Source organism: Vigna umbellata, chromosome 3 (genome assembly GCF_029865625.1).
Source record: "Vigna umbellata cultivar VRB3 chromosome 3, Vumbellata_1.0, whole genome shotgun sequence".
NCBI classification, from domain to species: domain Eukaryota; kingdom Viridiplantae; phylum Streptophyta; class Magnoliopsida; order Fabales; family Fabaceae; genus Vigna; species Vigna umbellata.
This window is the reverse complement of record NC_142167.1, coordinates 49076186-49094607: the sequence shown is the minus strand read 5'-3', so window position 1 is coordinate 49094607 and position 18422 is coordinate 49076186. Positions and strand designations below refer to the sequence as shown.

Below are 18422 nucleotides of genomic sequence, written 5' to 3'. Positions count from 1 at the left end.
AGTACTTATTAATTTCACCAAAATTATTAAAAATATTAATCTACACATCTTGACGAACATATAATTAAAATTTTAAATTATTCAAACATTATTAAAGAACAATATGTATTTAAAAGATTAAGTTATCAACTTTCATAATTAAAATTAATAAATAATTATAATAAAAAACTTTTGAAAAATTGATAAAAGATTAATAAAGAGTTGTTGTTGATAGATTGAGTAAATCTACTTTCAACACGACTCAAATAAGTCAGAATTTAATTAAATTTGTTTAACTTTCAACACAACACAAAGTGTTATATATATATATATATAACTTATATATATAACTTTGTGTTAGAGTTCAGTAAAATTTCTCTTAATTAACCTTTAGACTGCATAGAGTTTAGTACACGAGTTAAAATATTGTGAAACTAATTATCATTTTTATTTTTAATTTACGATTTGAGTGTAAACTTCTCATGTGAGTTGAGTGATTTTATCCTTTGATAAATTTAATTTAATGACATTTATTTTTGTTAGATTTATAGTTTATTTATTAAAATTATAATCATAATTTTGATACATAACCTTTTTAGGTTGATTTTTCGGTGCTTAACTGAATTAATTGATAAATAGGTACATGTAATTATATTTCATTTACACTTATTAGCTAAATAAGAAGTTTTGTACAATTTTTACACATGGATGAAATACTCGTACATTTTAGTATTCTTGATTTTTCTTTATTTGTAATCTCATTCGCCCATATTCTTGTGTGCATTACTTTGTAATTCTAATTTTTTTTTTTGCTTAAATGCTTATTTCGTTTCCATATTAAGAGGTGAATTTCTGTTTAGTACTCGGTTTTAAAAATGAAGACATTAGATACCTATGTTATGAAAAATATATTGAATAAGGTTCACAAAGAAAGAATAAGATCAACAAATCATCAAAGGAAAAACTAAACAAGAGAAAAAAAAGTTGGACAGCAGAAGAAATAAAAGAAAAAGTATGACCATATCAACATGGATTTAACGTCATTGCTGTCAACTTAACGGACAAGACCTTATTTATATATTTTTCATAACATAGGGATCCAATGTCTTCATTTTTAAAATCGGGTACTAAACAAAAATTCGCCTTGACAAATAAGCATTTAAGTTTTTTTTTAAGTGGAAAATCTTAATCATGTATATGGTGACTTCATTTCAGGTACACTTTTAGTCCAGTTATTTGGATTGTTTACTAAAATCATAAATGCTTATACTCAGTGTAGTTTCGATAAATAAACTGTAGAAAATAATTAATAAAAAATTACCTAAATTATGTAAATCTTTACTAAGTTTGATTAATTTTCCTTGAAAGACATTTTAGAATTTCAAGTTTCTGTCTAGTTTAAATTGGGAGAGGATAAGCATGGATATATCTACCTCATTTACCTCCCATACCAATCTTTAATTTAAATTAGTGAAATACTCTTAATTTATTAAAAAACGTAAAAAAAAAACTTATTTTTACTATTTCCTTATTTCACAACAAAAGAATTTCTTCTTGTATCTCAATTGTTCAACTTATTAACCTCATGTATATAACTAAGACATTTTTTCTCTTATCACAACTTTAATTACACATTTTTTTCTTTTACATACAAGATATATTACATGTAAAAAAACATATACCTCAATTCGAATTAAATCATTTCTAAAACACACATTTAACTATTTACTCTTTTATAATTTTTTATTTATTATTTATTTTTTGTTACATGAAAATGTTTAACTACCAATTTTCAAGACTTATATTTTTTTCTTTTTAGCTTCAATTTATTTGAAAAACTCTTGTTTCATTGTACAATCTTTTTCATTCTCTATTCACGATCCAATTTGTTTGATATTTATCAAGGCTCAAATTCTTAAAGTGTTTTCCTCTTAACATTTACAAAAATATGATATATTGTAATTGTCATAAAATTCAATTGTTTATTTTTTATAATTACTTTATATTTTGTGCAATTATATATTTTCATTTTTTTTTCAAACTTCTTTATTGACTAAAATTTATTAAAAATTACACAATTAATAAAGAGATTCATAAATCATAAGACCATAAAAATTTGTTTATTGACTAAACAGTAAGAGCTGACTTAAATAATTTGATCCGTAAAGGATACGAAGCTCTAAATGGTAAAAACTATTGAAAAAAAAAATACGACGTACTCTACAAAGACGTCTATACAATGAATAATATGATTTAGAAAAAAAGAAAAATAATAAATGTTTTAATAATGGTTAAATATTTTTTCGTGTATAATTTTTGTTTAATAATAATTAAAAATTGTGTTTCATCTACAAATCAAATTAAATACTTACTTCTTTTAATTTTATAAAATTTATGTAAAATATTCTTCTTCCAAAATAATAAGTGGAGATTATATTATAATTTACTATAAATCTTCTTTTCTTAAGTGATAAACATTTAAATATCATTTGAAAATGATACCACTAGTGCAGAAACGGCTTTTCACGTCACCCAATAGACGTCCGTCCCACGAATCCCCAACGTATATATGTGACCGGTGGCATAATAGTAAATAAGTGGACCTCTAGACGTCCGTCCGTGGTCGAGACGGACGTTTTAAACATTATAGACGTCCGTCACACGCGGACGGACGTTTTAAAGGCTGCCGTTGTCAATCCTTGAACGTCCGTCCTGGGTCGAGCTGGACGTTTATAGTATTATAGACGTCCGTCACATGCGGACGGACGTTTTATAGGCGTACGTTTTCAATCTCTGAACGTCCGTCCTGAGGTGAGCGGACGTCCGTGCGCGTGGCGAGCATGTTCATTAACAAAGAACGTCCGTCCAGTGAGTGCGCGAACGTCCGTCCTCAGAACGGACGTTCAGACGACTGACAGAGTCAATCTCTGAACGTCCGTCCTGGGTGAGCGGACGTCCGTGCGCTTGGCGAGTATGTTCATTAACAAAGAACGTCCGTCCTGTGAGTGCGCGAACGTCCGTCCTCAGAACGGACGTTCAGAGGACTGACAGACATGCTTTTTGAACGTCCGTCCCTGGCCGAGACGGACGTTTATAGTGTTATGAACGTCCGTCCTAGGTGACGGACGTTTAAAAGCTCAACAGTGAAAATCATGTGCACTTGTGAACGTCCGTTCCTGGCCGAGACGGACGTCTGTGTGTAGCTTTTTTAACGTCCGTCCCAGGTTGAGACGGACGTTTATAATGATATGAATTTAATATGCTGACAACTGAACGTTTATAAGCTGAACGTTTCAAATACCATGGCAGCCATTATAGACGTCCGTCCCCGCATCACGGACGTTTAAAGTACTGACAGGTTGTTGGGTATTTAATTGTCTTCAGTCCTTACACGTCCAGTCTGGAGGGCACGGACGTCTATAATATTATAGACGTCCGTGCCCTCCCAGGACGGACGTTTATGTACTGACAGGGGTGGTTGGGTATTTAATTCTCTGCAGGTTTAGGTTTAGGGTTTACACGTCCAGTCTGGGGGCACGGACGTCTATAATATTATAGACGTCCGTGCCCTCGTAGGACGGACGTTTATGGGCTGCAATTGGGAGCTGAAACGTTCAGTTGTTCAGTACAATAGACGTCCGTGACCCAGGACAGACGTTTAAAGCACCCGCGAATATGATTTTTAAATCGTCAAAGACGTCATATTAGTGACGAAACGGACGTCTATACTATTATAAACGTCCGTCCCCCAGAGTGTCGGACGTCTAAGATTATAAAACCTTTGCTCCCGCGAAACGTGACCAGTTACCTTGCTCCGCAAACGCGCAACCACTGTTCATCGTCTTCCTCCGCAGAACGCTGCTGCGCCATTGATTTGCAGGTGCGTTTTCTCACTTTTGGACCGTTTAAAATTACATTTAATCGGATTACATTGGTATGTGATGAAATGTCTTTGATTTGAACCGATTAAAAATTGTTTTGGGTCCGTTTTTTTGCAGACTCTTGCGTGTTCTTGGACGACTTCCTTGACCTCTTTTTGGACTGCGAGTTAGGCCGTTTAGTCCTCCACTTCCCTCCTTCTCATTTGGAATCAACTTTTCAGGTTAGCTTGTTGGTTGAAAATTTTGTGTATGCATGTATGTGGATTTTGTGTATGGACGTTTTTGACTTATGTTATTGTGTTAAACGATTAATGCGAAATGTGTATTAGTGTATAGACGTTTTTGACTGTTAAATTTTGTGTATGCATGTATGTGTTATTGTGTAAAATGTGTATTAGTTATTGCCATACATTGAGTGACACTTAGTTCCCGTTTGAAATTTAAGACAAACGATTAAAGTGTACTTTTATGACTTTAAAGTGTAGAGATCAAATATGGATATATTTAATTTAGAGACGAATATTTTAACCTTTTTAATAATAATATTAACTTTTTAGACTCTCATATGTAAGTAAGTCATAGATTACATAATTCAAAATCCAATCTATATCTAACATCAAATCCATTTTAATGAGATTAATTACACTTTATTTTTTTAATGTAATTTAAATTGAATTAAATCTATCAAGACTGTCAATTCAATTAATTCTAGTAAGATCAATATAATATAGTTGACTATTAAGCCTATACTTTTAATTCTCAAAATATGGAGCACAATTCCTTTTGGTCTTTTAATAAAAATTAAACTCTTTTAATACTTAGATTTTGTAAGATGTTACTTTGAATTCATGGTGTTAAACGACATTAATACCTTTAATGATATGATAACCAGTAATTTATTTAGTATTTATCATGTGAATTTAATTAAGTAATATGATTTTTTTAAAGTTTATAAAAACTTTAAATATTTTTTAGTGTTTCAAATTGGGTATATTATTTTTTTTATAAAAAAAATTATTTTTAAGCCTTTTGATTTTATAAAATGTTATTTTGAGTCAAATTTTCAGTGAAAAGTGTAACATCCCAAAAATATAGTATAACTATATAATAGAGTTATTATACAATAGATCAGTCAGCTACTAATTAATTAAAGTATTAACAGTACAGTTATCCAAAATAACCATAAAATTAAAACTTTACGGAAAACGTCTAACAACCAGAAACTATTAACACATCCGATCGGTCCAAAATCAATTGTTCTCATGACCGATCGGTCCTAATCTACACCACTAGGTCCTCTCCGTCCAGCGCCTGCTCCACCAAAACTTCACAATCCTCTGCTCACATCCACCGGATGATCATTGCATAGAACAAAATACCGAACGATAACATAACAAAACAGAAAGTAAGGGTAAGCTGACGTAACAAAAAAAATCATATTAACATACAATTCAAAACACACTAAACAGATAAAATAATTAAACACAAGTAGAAAAACATATAACACATATTGGCATACCACTTTAACCGACCATCCAGACTAGTATGAATATGTAGCTTTGACCGTTCGTGCACTCGTGGGTGTAGTAACTGGAAACCCATCAGCTGCCACACGAGGTTAACCCGTCATTACTCACCGTAGGACCCCCTCCTCGGCTAGGGCCTCCTGCTATTCTCACGACATGACTTACCCATCTCTACTTGAGACTTGGTAATCATTAGAATGTCAGGATGAACGCTGTAGATTTCACTATCCATATTCATACTATACCACTACTCTTGCTTATCCAATCACTGAGACATTCCTCCTTGGAATTCTCTTTTCACACCATTTTAAACATCATACTTTATTTAAATTCCAATACAATAGCTCATACAAGATACATCAAAGCAACTACAATAATTGAACCGAACCAAACAATGAAATCAACAGTAAATACCGAATAACATTTCATATAACAGAACAGAATAGACAACATACAACCTCTGAGTACGATCAAACAGAAAACTCAACATAACCAAGGAATATGACCGAACAGTCCTTTAACAAGCAATACTCGAATACTATCCTAAAACAATTGAAGAGTCAAAAGTTAGAACAACCGAACACTATTAGCTTAGATCGAACACATAAACTTAAACCGAAAACTAAGAACTTAGACTGAATACTCAGATAAAATCAATCACTAAAACGTGACCGAACGTTCTTTTATAGGTAAGGCCCATAGGAGGACGATCACATTTAATACTGAACACCGGTACAATACCGAACGATAACGTGAGGCCAAACACTAGTGAGAAAATGAACTTTATAGATAAACCATATATTAGTACAAAACGAACGTTATAACTAAACCGAATACTACTAAAACCGAACATTAATATACCATGAGTCCTACACAAACAGAACACGAATACAACACCAAACACTATTAAGACCGAACGAAAATACAAAACCTAACCATTGTACAAAACCTATTAATACTAACTCGAACGCTATTATCCAATCAAATACTGCCAATGCCGAAAACGAATGTTAGTACGACACCAAACGATCCTAAGACCGAATACTACTATGAAAATGAATACATCTAAGACTGAATACCTAAACCTGACCGAGCGGTCAACAAAGAATGCTCGACATTCTGCATAATTCTGTAGAACTTTCGTAGAATGAAATACACACTAGAATTTTCCAAAACTGAATGTTTTTCAACCCAGAATTCCTTCCAAGATAGATATAATCTACAACTCAACAATCACAACATTTAACATGTCAAACAAACCAAGTCGATCACTCAAAATTCAACTTCTCCCACATGCAAAACCATCAAACCACGTTTTCATACATCATCAACCAAACAAATAAATTAACTAGCTTCTCTTACCTTAAAAAATATGAACAGCTTAAATCCCAAAATTCCCAACTTGAATATTTTATCGAAAGAAACTCTATGAACACCTATAGATCACCGTTTGGTGAGAAAAGACCAAACATAAAACCAAAAAAATGAAGTAAAAAACTAGAAAAGAAATTTGATGAGCACATGCAACTCGAGACTTGGCTTGCATGTAACAGAAACTAGAATTTCTAAGAAGAAGATGAACTTACCAATTCAAAGATTGTTTTTGATTGGTGAAGAAGGAAGCTTTTGACATCATGAAAGCTCAGGCACGACCTGATTGATAATCAGATAAAGAAAAGTGAGAATTTTCTAGAGAGAATTTGTAGAGAGAAGGAGGAGAAAATGAAACTCAGAAACTTAAAGAAAAGAACTGCATGCAGAGAATGACACAAAATTTTGAAAAGTTCCCTTATATACTACTGTCAAAAACTAATCGATCCAATCAGCTACATACACTTGTCTTTCAGTTTCTCTGAATTTCTAAATCCTTACAATAAGTATTGAGTGAAATTTCTCTAATATACTTTGGATGAGATTTTGTTTTGGTTAAAAACTTTAATATAAAGAAAATTCAACAATACTAGTATTTGTCATACCTAAAGTTAACATCGATACATGTTTATTAGTTATCATGCTTTTTAATCTTGAAACAAACTGATTTGTGTATAATGATCAAACTAAAATTATTTAGAGTCAATAAAATTGTAAAATATTAAATAGATTATATTTTTGACATAATCAATGAAAATACAATATAAAATAACTTAAACAAATGGAATTTAAATAAGTCGTGTTAAATTTCATAAAGAAAATTTATATCATATTAAAACGATTTTAGTTTAAGTGAAATAAAATCGTGTTAAGACAAATTTTATGAAAAAAATTGAAATCATATTAAGTTGATTTATGCATCTTAAAAAAATATATTTAATTTGTATGATGTTATAACAACTTTGGTTTTTTTATGAAAAAGTTGAATATACTAAAATCGTATGATATTATGACAATTTCAGTTTTTTTATGAAATGTATTGGAGTTATCTCAAACTAATATTTTGAATTATTGAAAATAAATAGTTCTGTAAGCGTTAGTTACCCCCACTGTTGGTTTGAAATTATGTAATAAATAAGTCAAATACCCAAAGGTGAGAAAGTTAAATGGTTAAAGGATTTTATAGAATATAGCTATAACAATATAATATTATTTATAAGTTATTTAATTTATACTAATTTTTTAAAATTAGATGATGATATTTTAAGGTCATTATTACATTTTTGGTACTTTTAGGTTATAAAAAAATGTTTTTTTTCTCATTTTTTTTATCACACATAAAGATTTTTAATGATTATTTTTTGTTTAGTTTTAAGAGTTATTCCAAGGCAATTTGTGTTAGTTTTACCGTAGTTTAAAATTCATAAGTTTTTTTTTATCACTTTGAGAAATATTTATTTACTTTTTCAATTATTTTATTCACATTTTTAATTATTTTTAATTACATTATTTTACTTACCAATTTTGAATAAAAATATTTTTCCAAATTATTTTACAAAATCAAAATTTTTTCATCTTTAAATAATTTTTTTCTTCCCTCTCACAAATCAATTTTAAAATTTATTCTCAGTATTTCTGATTATTCGTTTAAACTTATTTTTTTTCTAATGTCCAATTTATTTTAAAAAATTGTGGTCATAAACAAAAAATAGTTCATCAAACACATTTTTTTTGGAAAGAGAAAACTAATATGCCCTATATAATTGATATTTGTCCGGTCTCCATTTCTTGTTTACATTTTCATGAGAAAGTTGGTTTTGAAAGGATTAAAACAATATAAAAATTGGTAGTGCGTATGGCAATGATCATGTCAATAAAATATCGAAATTAGAATATCTATTGTCTCTATTATTAGGTTCTAGGATTTGGCATTATTCTTTTGGTCTCATCTTTTGCTTTTATTCTTTAATTTAAAAATTTCATTGTACCCAACCTTTTCTTTTAGAAAAATCTCAAATTAATTTTTTTTATGTCATAATTTAGTTCTTAGTTTGAAAATTTTTATATAATCAAATCATAGTATTAACACATTGTGTTATGTGTTAGTTTATAATTTTTAAAAAGAAAATTAAATATTTTATTTTCTTTAAAATAAAATTTTGTTATATGTGTAACTATATTTGTCATATATATATATATATATATATATATATATATATATATATATATATATATATATATTTTTTTTTTTTTGTTACATGTAGTGACAAGATGATATAATAGTAGTATAACGTGTCATTTTTATATTAAATATTATTATGATCTTAGTGTCAATTTTGTCTTTATATTTTTATTTTTGAAACATAAAATTATATAAATATTTTTATTAAATATTTTTAATAAGATTAAATTTATTTATATTTATATTTTACATTAAATTTTATTTAAAATTATTTTAAAGTCACTAATAGATAAGAATTCAAAAAATAATTTCAATTAACAAATATGCTAAACTTTTTTATTAATTGCATTTCATAAAATGAAACTTATCAAATTTTTAAATTCTTTTAAATAATTGTGTATTGTAAGACTTTCAAAAATAAAATATTAGATGCATATTTAAAATAATTCCATTTCAGAAAACTTATTCCAAAATATTTCATCATTTTGAAAATTATATTCTAGAAATTGCATTCTAGAAATTTTATTTCGAAAATCTTGTTTCAAAACTTTTGGAAAAGCTTGTTTTTGAAAATTTATAGAATATATAATCCAAAAATCACTTTTCCCAGAAGACAAATGTTTATTTTAAAAATTTGAAGGGGCATGTAAAAATATTGTTGGGTTTCAGGAAGTAAAGCCCACCATCAATACTTTTAAGGGAGTTACTCTCTCCACCACCACGATTTTTAGTCTGCACCTTCCCAACGTTTTTTTTTTTATTTCAAAACTAATCTTAAGTAACTTTTATTTTTATTTTTATCTTATTTAATATAAAACCTTAATCCTATTCTCTTCCTTTTTTTCATTGTCGTCGCTGGCATACCTTATAACCCCACACAGAATTTCTCTTTTCACTCTCTTCTTCTTACTCTTTTCTTTCCCTTTTATTTCTCATTTATTCTTCTCACTTTTATTTCCTACCTCCATTATTTCATTGCTTCTATTGTGTTGCATCCTTGCTTTTATTGTGTCGTTTTTTCCATTTTATTTGCTGCTGAAATATTATATGTGCGGTGAAATGATATGTTGTTGTATGAAATGTGGAAGAAAACGAGAAGACCAAAACGGATATGAAAAATATGTTTGATCTTCACGGACATTGACATCCATTGAAGACAGAACGGATCTCAAATTTTCGTTAAGGTCTTTAACTATTTTTTAACCATAATAAATATATTTTTACTTAAGGACAATTGGGGAATGGGATGTAGTAGGGAGAACCTCTCTACTTTTAACTTACTCATATAACATCGTTTAACCACATCTTACATGTACCTTAAAACTTCGAAAAAGGTTAACGAAGGTGCAGCCTGGCTTCAAACAAAACTTGCAAGGGTAAAGTTGTCATTAAAAGAAGTGCAAGTAAAAAGAACTGGGTGTGCGGGAAGGAAACACGTCGTGGTTTAATGATATGTTCTGTCCCAAACTAGCTGTGTTTCTGTTCTGCGTGCTCTATCAATCCAAATCCAGAACAAACTTCAAACCACTTCCCTCACTCCGTTTTCTTGGTTTCCCAATCTCATCTAAATTCTCTCTCTTTCGTCATTCTCTTACTGGCCATCGTGCAAATCGCAGTTCTCGTGAATCTTCTCTTCGTGGGTTGAGCTAAGGAAAACCACACACCCCCATCACAGTTCAAGGTCTCACATTTCTCTCTCTTATGTACACCTCTTTTCTGCACTTTTGTTGTTTCCTTTTTTATCTTTTGTTGTGCATTGACCTAAGTAAACAGTTAAATTGTAGAGGGGGTGATGGAAAAGTATGCAGGGCCATGGTTGGTCCCATTACAGTGAAAAAAAGATTCTAAATTTTGAAGTGCAACACGATTCTTCTGTGTTGATGATGGTTTAATTACATGGACAGAAGGTTGTGATTTCTAGATTTGAGCATTTTGTTCGTTGTGTGAAACTGGGGTACTCAACTGCCGTGGAATTGTGTGAAGTATAGAGGGGTATCAGTGTGTTGGGTTGAAGCTTTTGAGGAATCTGAGTGTCAAAGGATGGGTTTTCTGGGGATTTAGCTAATGAATGAACTTGTGTGAAAGTGGAGCATGAATCTGTGAGCATGAACTGCAAATTTGACTTTTTGGGATTCTAGTACCTATAGAAACTTCCTTGTTGTAGAATGAAACTTAGTGCCGATCCTTCTTGTTTGCTTGACCTAAAACTGTTGGGACATCACGTCGTGGATTGACATGATTTGCATCAGTAATCTTTCGACAAAGTTAGTGCATTCTTTTGGCTCATTTCATCTTGTTTTCTACATAAAAATATTTATATTACGGAATATTGTTATGTTACACTTTATGTATTTTGGGACAGTTGTCAGATGAGAGTGAGACAATCAGAAGTGTGATAAAGGCATCCCTTTTTGAAAATACTGCTGTGTTGTTTTCTGTTACATCTGTTCTGAGGTTAAATTATCGTGTATACTGAGATAAGTTGGTTTAGTTGTTGAATTTTGATTCGTGTCAGTCATTCTGATTTCACTGAACTATCTATTGGTACAGGTGTGATAGCGGAGTGTGGATATTAGGTCTTGTCTTTTCCAGAAGCTATTCACTATGTTGATATTCTTGTCATAGCCTACTGCTATACCAGCACTTAACAGATCATGTCGTACTTCGTTTTGGCATTCGAATCTATGGCATCTTACATGATTTGTCTACTTGTTTGAGCTCAATTGTAATTGAAAGAACCTACTCTCGTTGAGGTACACTCTCCCACCCTTGTGGGAAGACGTGTGCAACTATGTACAATGCATATGTTAGCCCAACAGTATATGCTGTCAGGTGTAGAGAAACATTCTCATTATCTTTCAATGGCTACTCAAACTTCTGTCACAAAAGATTTGATGGAACCCCCTCATACTGTTTGTCATGTTGTGGTTGTTGTGATTGTTGTTCAGCTTCCACTTACAGAGTACCTGTAAAGTCTTGTCTTGTAAATGGGTTGAGGCAATCTGCTCTTCTTCAATTGTCAGCAACTAGAAGGTTGATACTGGGTGGGGGAGATCATTACCTTTCCCGGCTGCCAGCTTATGGTTTCCTCAGAGATTGTCAGGAGCTTAACTCTTCTGTCAATGAGAAAACTATTTGCAATAGTAGTAGGCGGAGCATAAAGGGAAGATGTATTCGTGTTACCACACAAAAAGGGAGAAAATTTTCTCATTCATTTGGTCCTGATGATTTCGAAGCTGTTCTGAGCTTGTTGAATGAGGAGGCAGATAGGGAAGCTACCATTTGTAGCAAATGTAAGGATGTGTTTTCATCCAAAAGAATGGAAGCTGAGAAAGCAAGAAAAAGTGTTAGGAGAGAGGGACATTTGAATTCAGGTGAGAAAGTAAAATCAGAGAAAGCGGGAGATTTGAAGCAACATCAGTCATCCACCATAGAATTGAGAAGAGAATATGAAAAACCTAACAAAGAAAGGGAAGCCTTTGCAAAAAATGAAAACCATAGGAAACGAAGAAATGTATCTAGTGGTTCATCTTATTATTCTCTCTCATCAGGAGATTTTGGGAGTGAGCTGGAAGCTCAGGATGAGATTGGTTTGGAAGAATTGTCACTGGAAATTGAGAAGGGCAAAGGAAATGGTGTGGAGGAACAAGTGAAGGAACAAGTTAAGGAAGAATTCAAGGGGCAAAGGGATGACTCAAAGAAGCTGTTGGGTGTTTCAAATAAGGAAAGATTTGCGTCTGGTGAGGATATTGATTGGAACATAAGGAAGAAGACTGAAAAGAAGCTGACTCAGGGAACTCTGCAAAACACAGAATCCACAAAGGAACAACAGGATATGTATTTGGGAGGATTTAAAACACATGAATCTGGTCATAAAAGATTGTCTGTTTCACAAAACCAAGTCAATAGTGAGGAAGATAAATCATCTTTTGTTGACTATTTGGATAAGAAAACAAACAAGTCATATCTTCAAACAGTCAATAGAAGAAAACATCAATCAATAGATATACAAGAGTCTGATTGTAATGAAGTTGAGAAAAGTTCGTTATCACAAAAGGTGTTGAGTGGCAGGGAAGGGAAGCTTGAGATATCAGAAATATCGTTGAAGAAAACAACTGATGAACGTGAAAAGATTGTTGGTTCCACTTCTACCACTGGAAACGAAATTTTGAAATCAAAGAAGGCATTCAGTGGCCGGGAAGCGAGCCTTGCAATATCAGAAACGCTATTACAAGAAACAAATGATACTTATAAAAAAAGTGTTGGTTCTAGTTCTACCTCTCACAAGGATTTGATAGATAGAAGTTCCCTTAAATATACTGGGAATTTAAGAATTGAAGACAGTGAACGGACTTCAAGTACCAAGATGAAGGGCATGGAAGTGAAAAATGTTTTGAGTTCTGTTCAGGGAGCAGAGGAGCAGCAACACCAAAAAGGAGAGAAGATCATTACACAAGCTAATGTTGAAGATACATCTATCCTGAAGTCTAGAACCAGATTAAAGAACATGGAAGAAAATTTGAACATAAGCTCAGATTCAAGGGGTACATGGCTTCAAACAGATAAAAGGACAAGTCAGAGTTTCCAGCACAGGAAAGGATCTGAACTTGTCAGCATTTTATCAGAAGGCTATGCCAGTGATGAAAAGCAAGTTTCAAGTCCTCAAAAAGCTCATGAGAAGATGAAATTCATTCCAAAAAGTAAACCAACATCAGTTGTTAGAACAAGAGAAAGTTCTAGCCAAACTGATAAATGGATTGCAAATCTATCAATTTCTGATGAAACCACCTCAAGAGAGGAATCCAGTTTGCAGGGATCATTGAATTTGGTTTCTGGGTATGGAAAACATGTTATGTTAGCAGCAGGTGAAGAAGGGGGCTCTGCAACAATGTTGATCCCTTCCTCTTCAGAAGTGGGTGGAGGCTCAGCACATGTTGAACTCACTGCAGGAATTGCAAACCCAAATGTCTTCCTTGAAACTTCGAAAAGTGGATCTTCTGCTTTTTCTGATAATTCAGGAAGAAGTTCTGCTTTGCATCCGGATGCTCTTGGTTCAGCTGATCTTTCAGAGAAATCATCTAGGCAGTTTGTCAATGAGTTTGCTGAGAGGATCAGGCATGAAATAACAACTTCCAAAGCACAAGAGATGGAAGTTACAGGACCAAGGTTGACACTTGAAGTTGGTGGTAATCAGATCTACAGCTCAAGGCAACAAGGAACTAAAACAGATGTTCAGTCAAAGGAGCATGATTCTAGTCGTTCCTCTGGGTTTCCTGGGACCAAAGGTCCTTCTGATGAGATTTGGGATGTCACTGAACCATCTATTGAACAAGGTCTAGTAGCCAAAGAAACAGAGACCAGCAAAGAAACCGGGAAAACGGTCATTGGTAGAACTGGGAGGTCTTTATGGGGTATAATTTCTGATATTGTTCGATTACGTTGGGGTTCACGTGCTGGTTCCTCCACATCAGCTGGAAAATCTGCTGAGAGAAACTCACCAAACAAGTCCGAAAGTGACACATGGTTTTCTGGGCAGGAGCACGAGGAAACCACTAAAACTAATGTCATAGACGAAACAAGTGTACTGCCTCAAGCCATGATTTCTGATAAGTTAAAACTAGGTAGTCATTCTCACAATAAACTGAAGGACAAAGGAAAACATCTTGAAATTGGATCGTCATCACTGAACATATTGGAAAGTGGATCAGTGTCAGTAGGTGCCTCTTATACTTCTGGAGAGGAAAATGCTAATTGGACTGAAGATAATAAAGATTTGAAAGCCACTGATTCTGGCACACAAAACATGGAATTACCGATTTCAATACCTGCAAGAGGGCCTCCTATTGCTGGAGAAATTGTAAGCATTGGTGGATCTGACATGTCTGGAGGAGCTGAGTTAGTGGGGCCAGTCAAGGATTTTGTTGCTCCTTTGCAGTCTGAGTTGTCTGGCTCAGAGAGAAAGGATGGAGAGTTAAAGCAAAGGAAGCTTCAACGGAACAAGCAAGTCTTAAGAGATAGGTTTGATGACTGGGAAGAAGCCTATCAACGTGAACATGAACAGCGGAGAATAGATGAAATGTTCATGAATGAAGCACTTTTGGAAGCTAAGAAGGCTGGTGATACATGGGAGGTCCCTGTTGGTGCTGTTCTAGTGCAGCATGGGAAAATTATTGCTCGAGGGTGCAACTTGTAAGTGTTGTGATATCAAAATTACTTCATCTTTTCTGTAATTGCCTTAGTTTTTATTCTATATCTAAATATCTGTTTCAGAGTGGAAGAATTACGGGACTCCACTGCTCATGCAGAAATGATTTGTATACGAGAAGCTTCAAACCTTCTTCGGACATGGAGACTATCTGTAAGTTTTCCTTGTAGTATATTTAGAGTTATTGTGATATTACACCCAAAGTTTCGTAATCATTTTTGTTTCGGTATAAATTTTAATCTCATGATTATTTTGTCATGTGAAAATATTCCACCACTTTTATGTTACAGATATCTATTGCAGGCAGCAGAAGATCTCTGATATTTACTTTCACTGAACAAGCAAGTTGCCAGTGCACAGATATTTATAAATTTGAATTAAGTTTATAAGGGAAAAAAAAATTAAACCTTACATGTTTTATTATTAATGATAATTATTTTATCATATAAAAATAAGAATAAATGGAAGAGATGAGATTTTTAAAATTGATGAAGACATGGGAGATCTATCAAGAAAATTAAACATAGTTCAAAAGCAAGGTTTATTTGCACACATGCAATGGTGATTTTTTTTTTATTAAAAAGGAAGAAATTCATTAATAAAAATGAGGAGTACAAAGATAGCAGGTTAAGATATCCTCCATATGAAAACTACAACAGCACAAAAATTAACAAGAACCAACAAAACAGAGCTAAAGAAAATCAGTGCACACTGGTGTGCCAATCTGTATGGAAATCTGAAATACCAACCCCCCTTAAAAGTGCCAGTGAGCCAAACACCAAAGAAAAGTCCAATTTTGGTTGCTTCATATCTATTGCTATTTAATTTAATCAATATTAATAAATAATGTCACCAAAAGTAATGCTCCTGTACCGATAGAGAGAGAGATTGTGACTGTAATTCCATGTTTAATCACCAAAGCAATATTTAGTACAGGGAATTGAAGTGAAAAAAAGTGATTTATTTATTCTTTTAGACTTACCTGTGGTCCTAATAGATGGATCATTTCCCTCCTTTCAATTCTTCCCGATCAGACATTGCTTGAAAGTAATTTAGTCTTCCTTGAGCAATGCTTGATGTCTATTAGTTCTGGTATTTATACAACTTGATAAATTGGTAAAAATTTCCCATTTTCAGGGCACCACACTTTATGTAACGCTTGAACCATGTCCTATGTGTGCTGGTGCTATCCTTCAGGCAAGAATAGACACTCTTGTGTGGGGTGCTCCCAATAAGCTTCTTGGAGCTGATGGTAGCTGGATTAGGTATGAAGCCAAACTGCTTTTTTTATTGCTTATGTTACATAGAAGGCTTTATGGTGTAATAATGTTTCATTAATTTTACCTAAATTTGGCTGAATTGGTCTTACCCACATTTATTTTACCATTAGTTTACCTTTAGTTTGTTAACTTAAGTTAAACTGGCCGAGACAAAAAAAAAAAAACAAAAGAAAAGAAAACTTACTGGAAAATGAGGAGGACCACAGCACTCTCAATCATAATGCATATCATATATTTGGTTTTCAACAACTAGATATTACTGTTAACTTTTTATTTTGTGTCAAATTCCTTTATTTATCTAGACATCATTGATGAGTAAGAAAGATGAGCTTTACCTACAGAAAAAGTAAATGCAATGATAGCTATATTTTTAAAATCAGACAGTTCATTGAACCAGTCAAGGCACTGATTCTGATTCCATGGCTCAACTGTGATTTAATTGGTCTTCATAAAATTATCATAATCATTAAATATTTAAACAAAAATAATATAAAAATATAATATCATAATTTTGTGATGCTAAAAACTAAAATAAAACAAATTCTATCTTCTTAAAATTTAAAATCGATATAAAATAAAACATGCTATCATGAGTTAAAATGGTGTAGTATTTAGTGTTTAATATTTACCTGGTTCAAACCAGTTTTTGATTGATTTTCTGGTTCTTTTACTGATACTTCTTCACGTCATTTTTCTGGTTTATTTGAACTGTTTACATGACTGGTTCACTGATTTCTGTTCAAACCCGCAGCATGGTTTTTAAAACATAGACAAATAGTGTGTAAAGGTTTTTTTGAACTTTTATTTAATCCTAAATTACCATGTGTGGATTAGTTTATTGACTTTTATAGTAACTATCTTAAAATTTGTATCAAGTACAAATTTCATGATGATAGTGTATGTTTATTAAACACTTTTACTTGTGTTATAAAGAGGCCATTTCTGTATCAGTCCCGTTCTCAACATTTTATGTGAATTTTCTTCTAATTTACTTTTCCAGAAACTCAGCTGAGTTACATTTCTTCAATCTGAAATTGAGTTCGCTTTTGAAATTTTTCTTGAAAGCTCTGCACATGAAATGATCTTGAAAGCACAGTACGTCAAATATTACTTACAGCTCCTTGTTGAACCTTTTTTTGCAGGCTTTTCCCGGACGGAGGAGAAAATGCATCAGAAGCAAGAGATGTGCCACCTGCCCCAATTCATCCATTCCATCCAAAGATGAAAATAAGAAGAGGGGTCTTAGCCACAGAGTGTGCAGATGCAATGCAGCAATTCTTTCAGCTAAGAAGGAAAACGAAGAAAGAGGAAACCCCAAAGGACCCTTCTTGTCTCCCTGTTTCTCACCACCACCCTTCCAAAATACTCAACAAGATACATGACGTTTTCCACATAATGTTCTGTTTATAAAACAACCTGACACATTTTTCCATGTTTTAAACGAGCTGTAAAATTTTTTTGAACTTGAATGAATATGGTCATTTGTGAAAAGTACAATGTTCGATTTATCTGGAGTCTTCAATCAGTTAAGCTGTCAAGAACAATAATCTCAGACGTTGCCAAGCCACTGTTGTCATCTTTAATTTCAAGTAATGACTTCAAACGCTTAAGATGATGACTAGAATGTAATGAATGATATAGTAAAGTCTGTCTGTCACTGTCCCATTTCATTTCTTTTGAAAGGGGGTGAATATTTGAGATCACTTGCAAGAAACATAGAGATAGAGTATGTACAACGATTAAACTGCTGATAAAACATCACCATCAATGTGAAATTCTAACCATCAAGTACTAACAGAAAGTGATTGAGACCTCGTACTTAGATATAGGTATGTGTAGAAAAGAGTAGGTGAAATCATGTTCTCATTAACATGAAACTTTTTATTCATTCCATCCCTCCTTGCTACCCAACCTTTTGTCTAGGAAAATGAGAAATAAGAAGCAAGTTAGGTTAGGTCATGACAGAAGTCTAAACGACTAGGACCTGGGATTTCAAGG

At 32.6% G+C, this 18422-nt stretch overlaps 1 protein-coding gene across 1 annotated transcript; it reads left to right on the top strand.

The window, feature by feature from the left end:
* Positions 1-10382: 10382 nt before the first annotated feature.
* On the top strand, positions 10383-17987 carry TADA (tRNA arginine adenosine deaminase). The gene is made up of 5 exons (XM_047297696.2): positions 10383-10620; positions 11490-15128; positions 15210-15297; positions 16282-16409; positions 17567-17987. Exons 2-5 carry the CDS (start codon positions 11731-11733, stop codon positions 17832-17834), a joined length of 3882 nt encoding a protein of 1293 aa, XP_047153652.2. The 5' UTR covers positions 10383-10620; positions 11490-11730; the 3' UTR covers positions 17835-17987.
* The last annotated feature ends 435 nt before the right edge of the window (positions 17988-18422 follow it).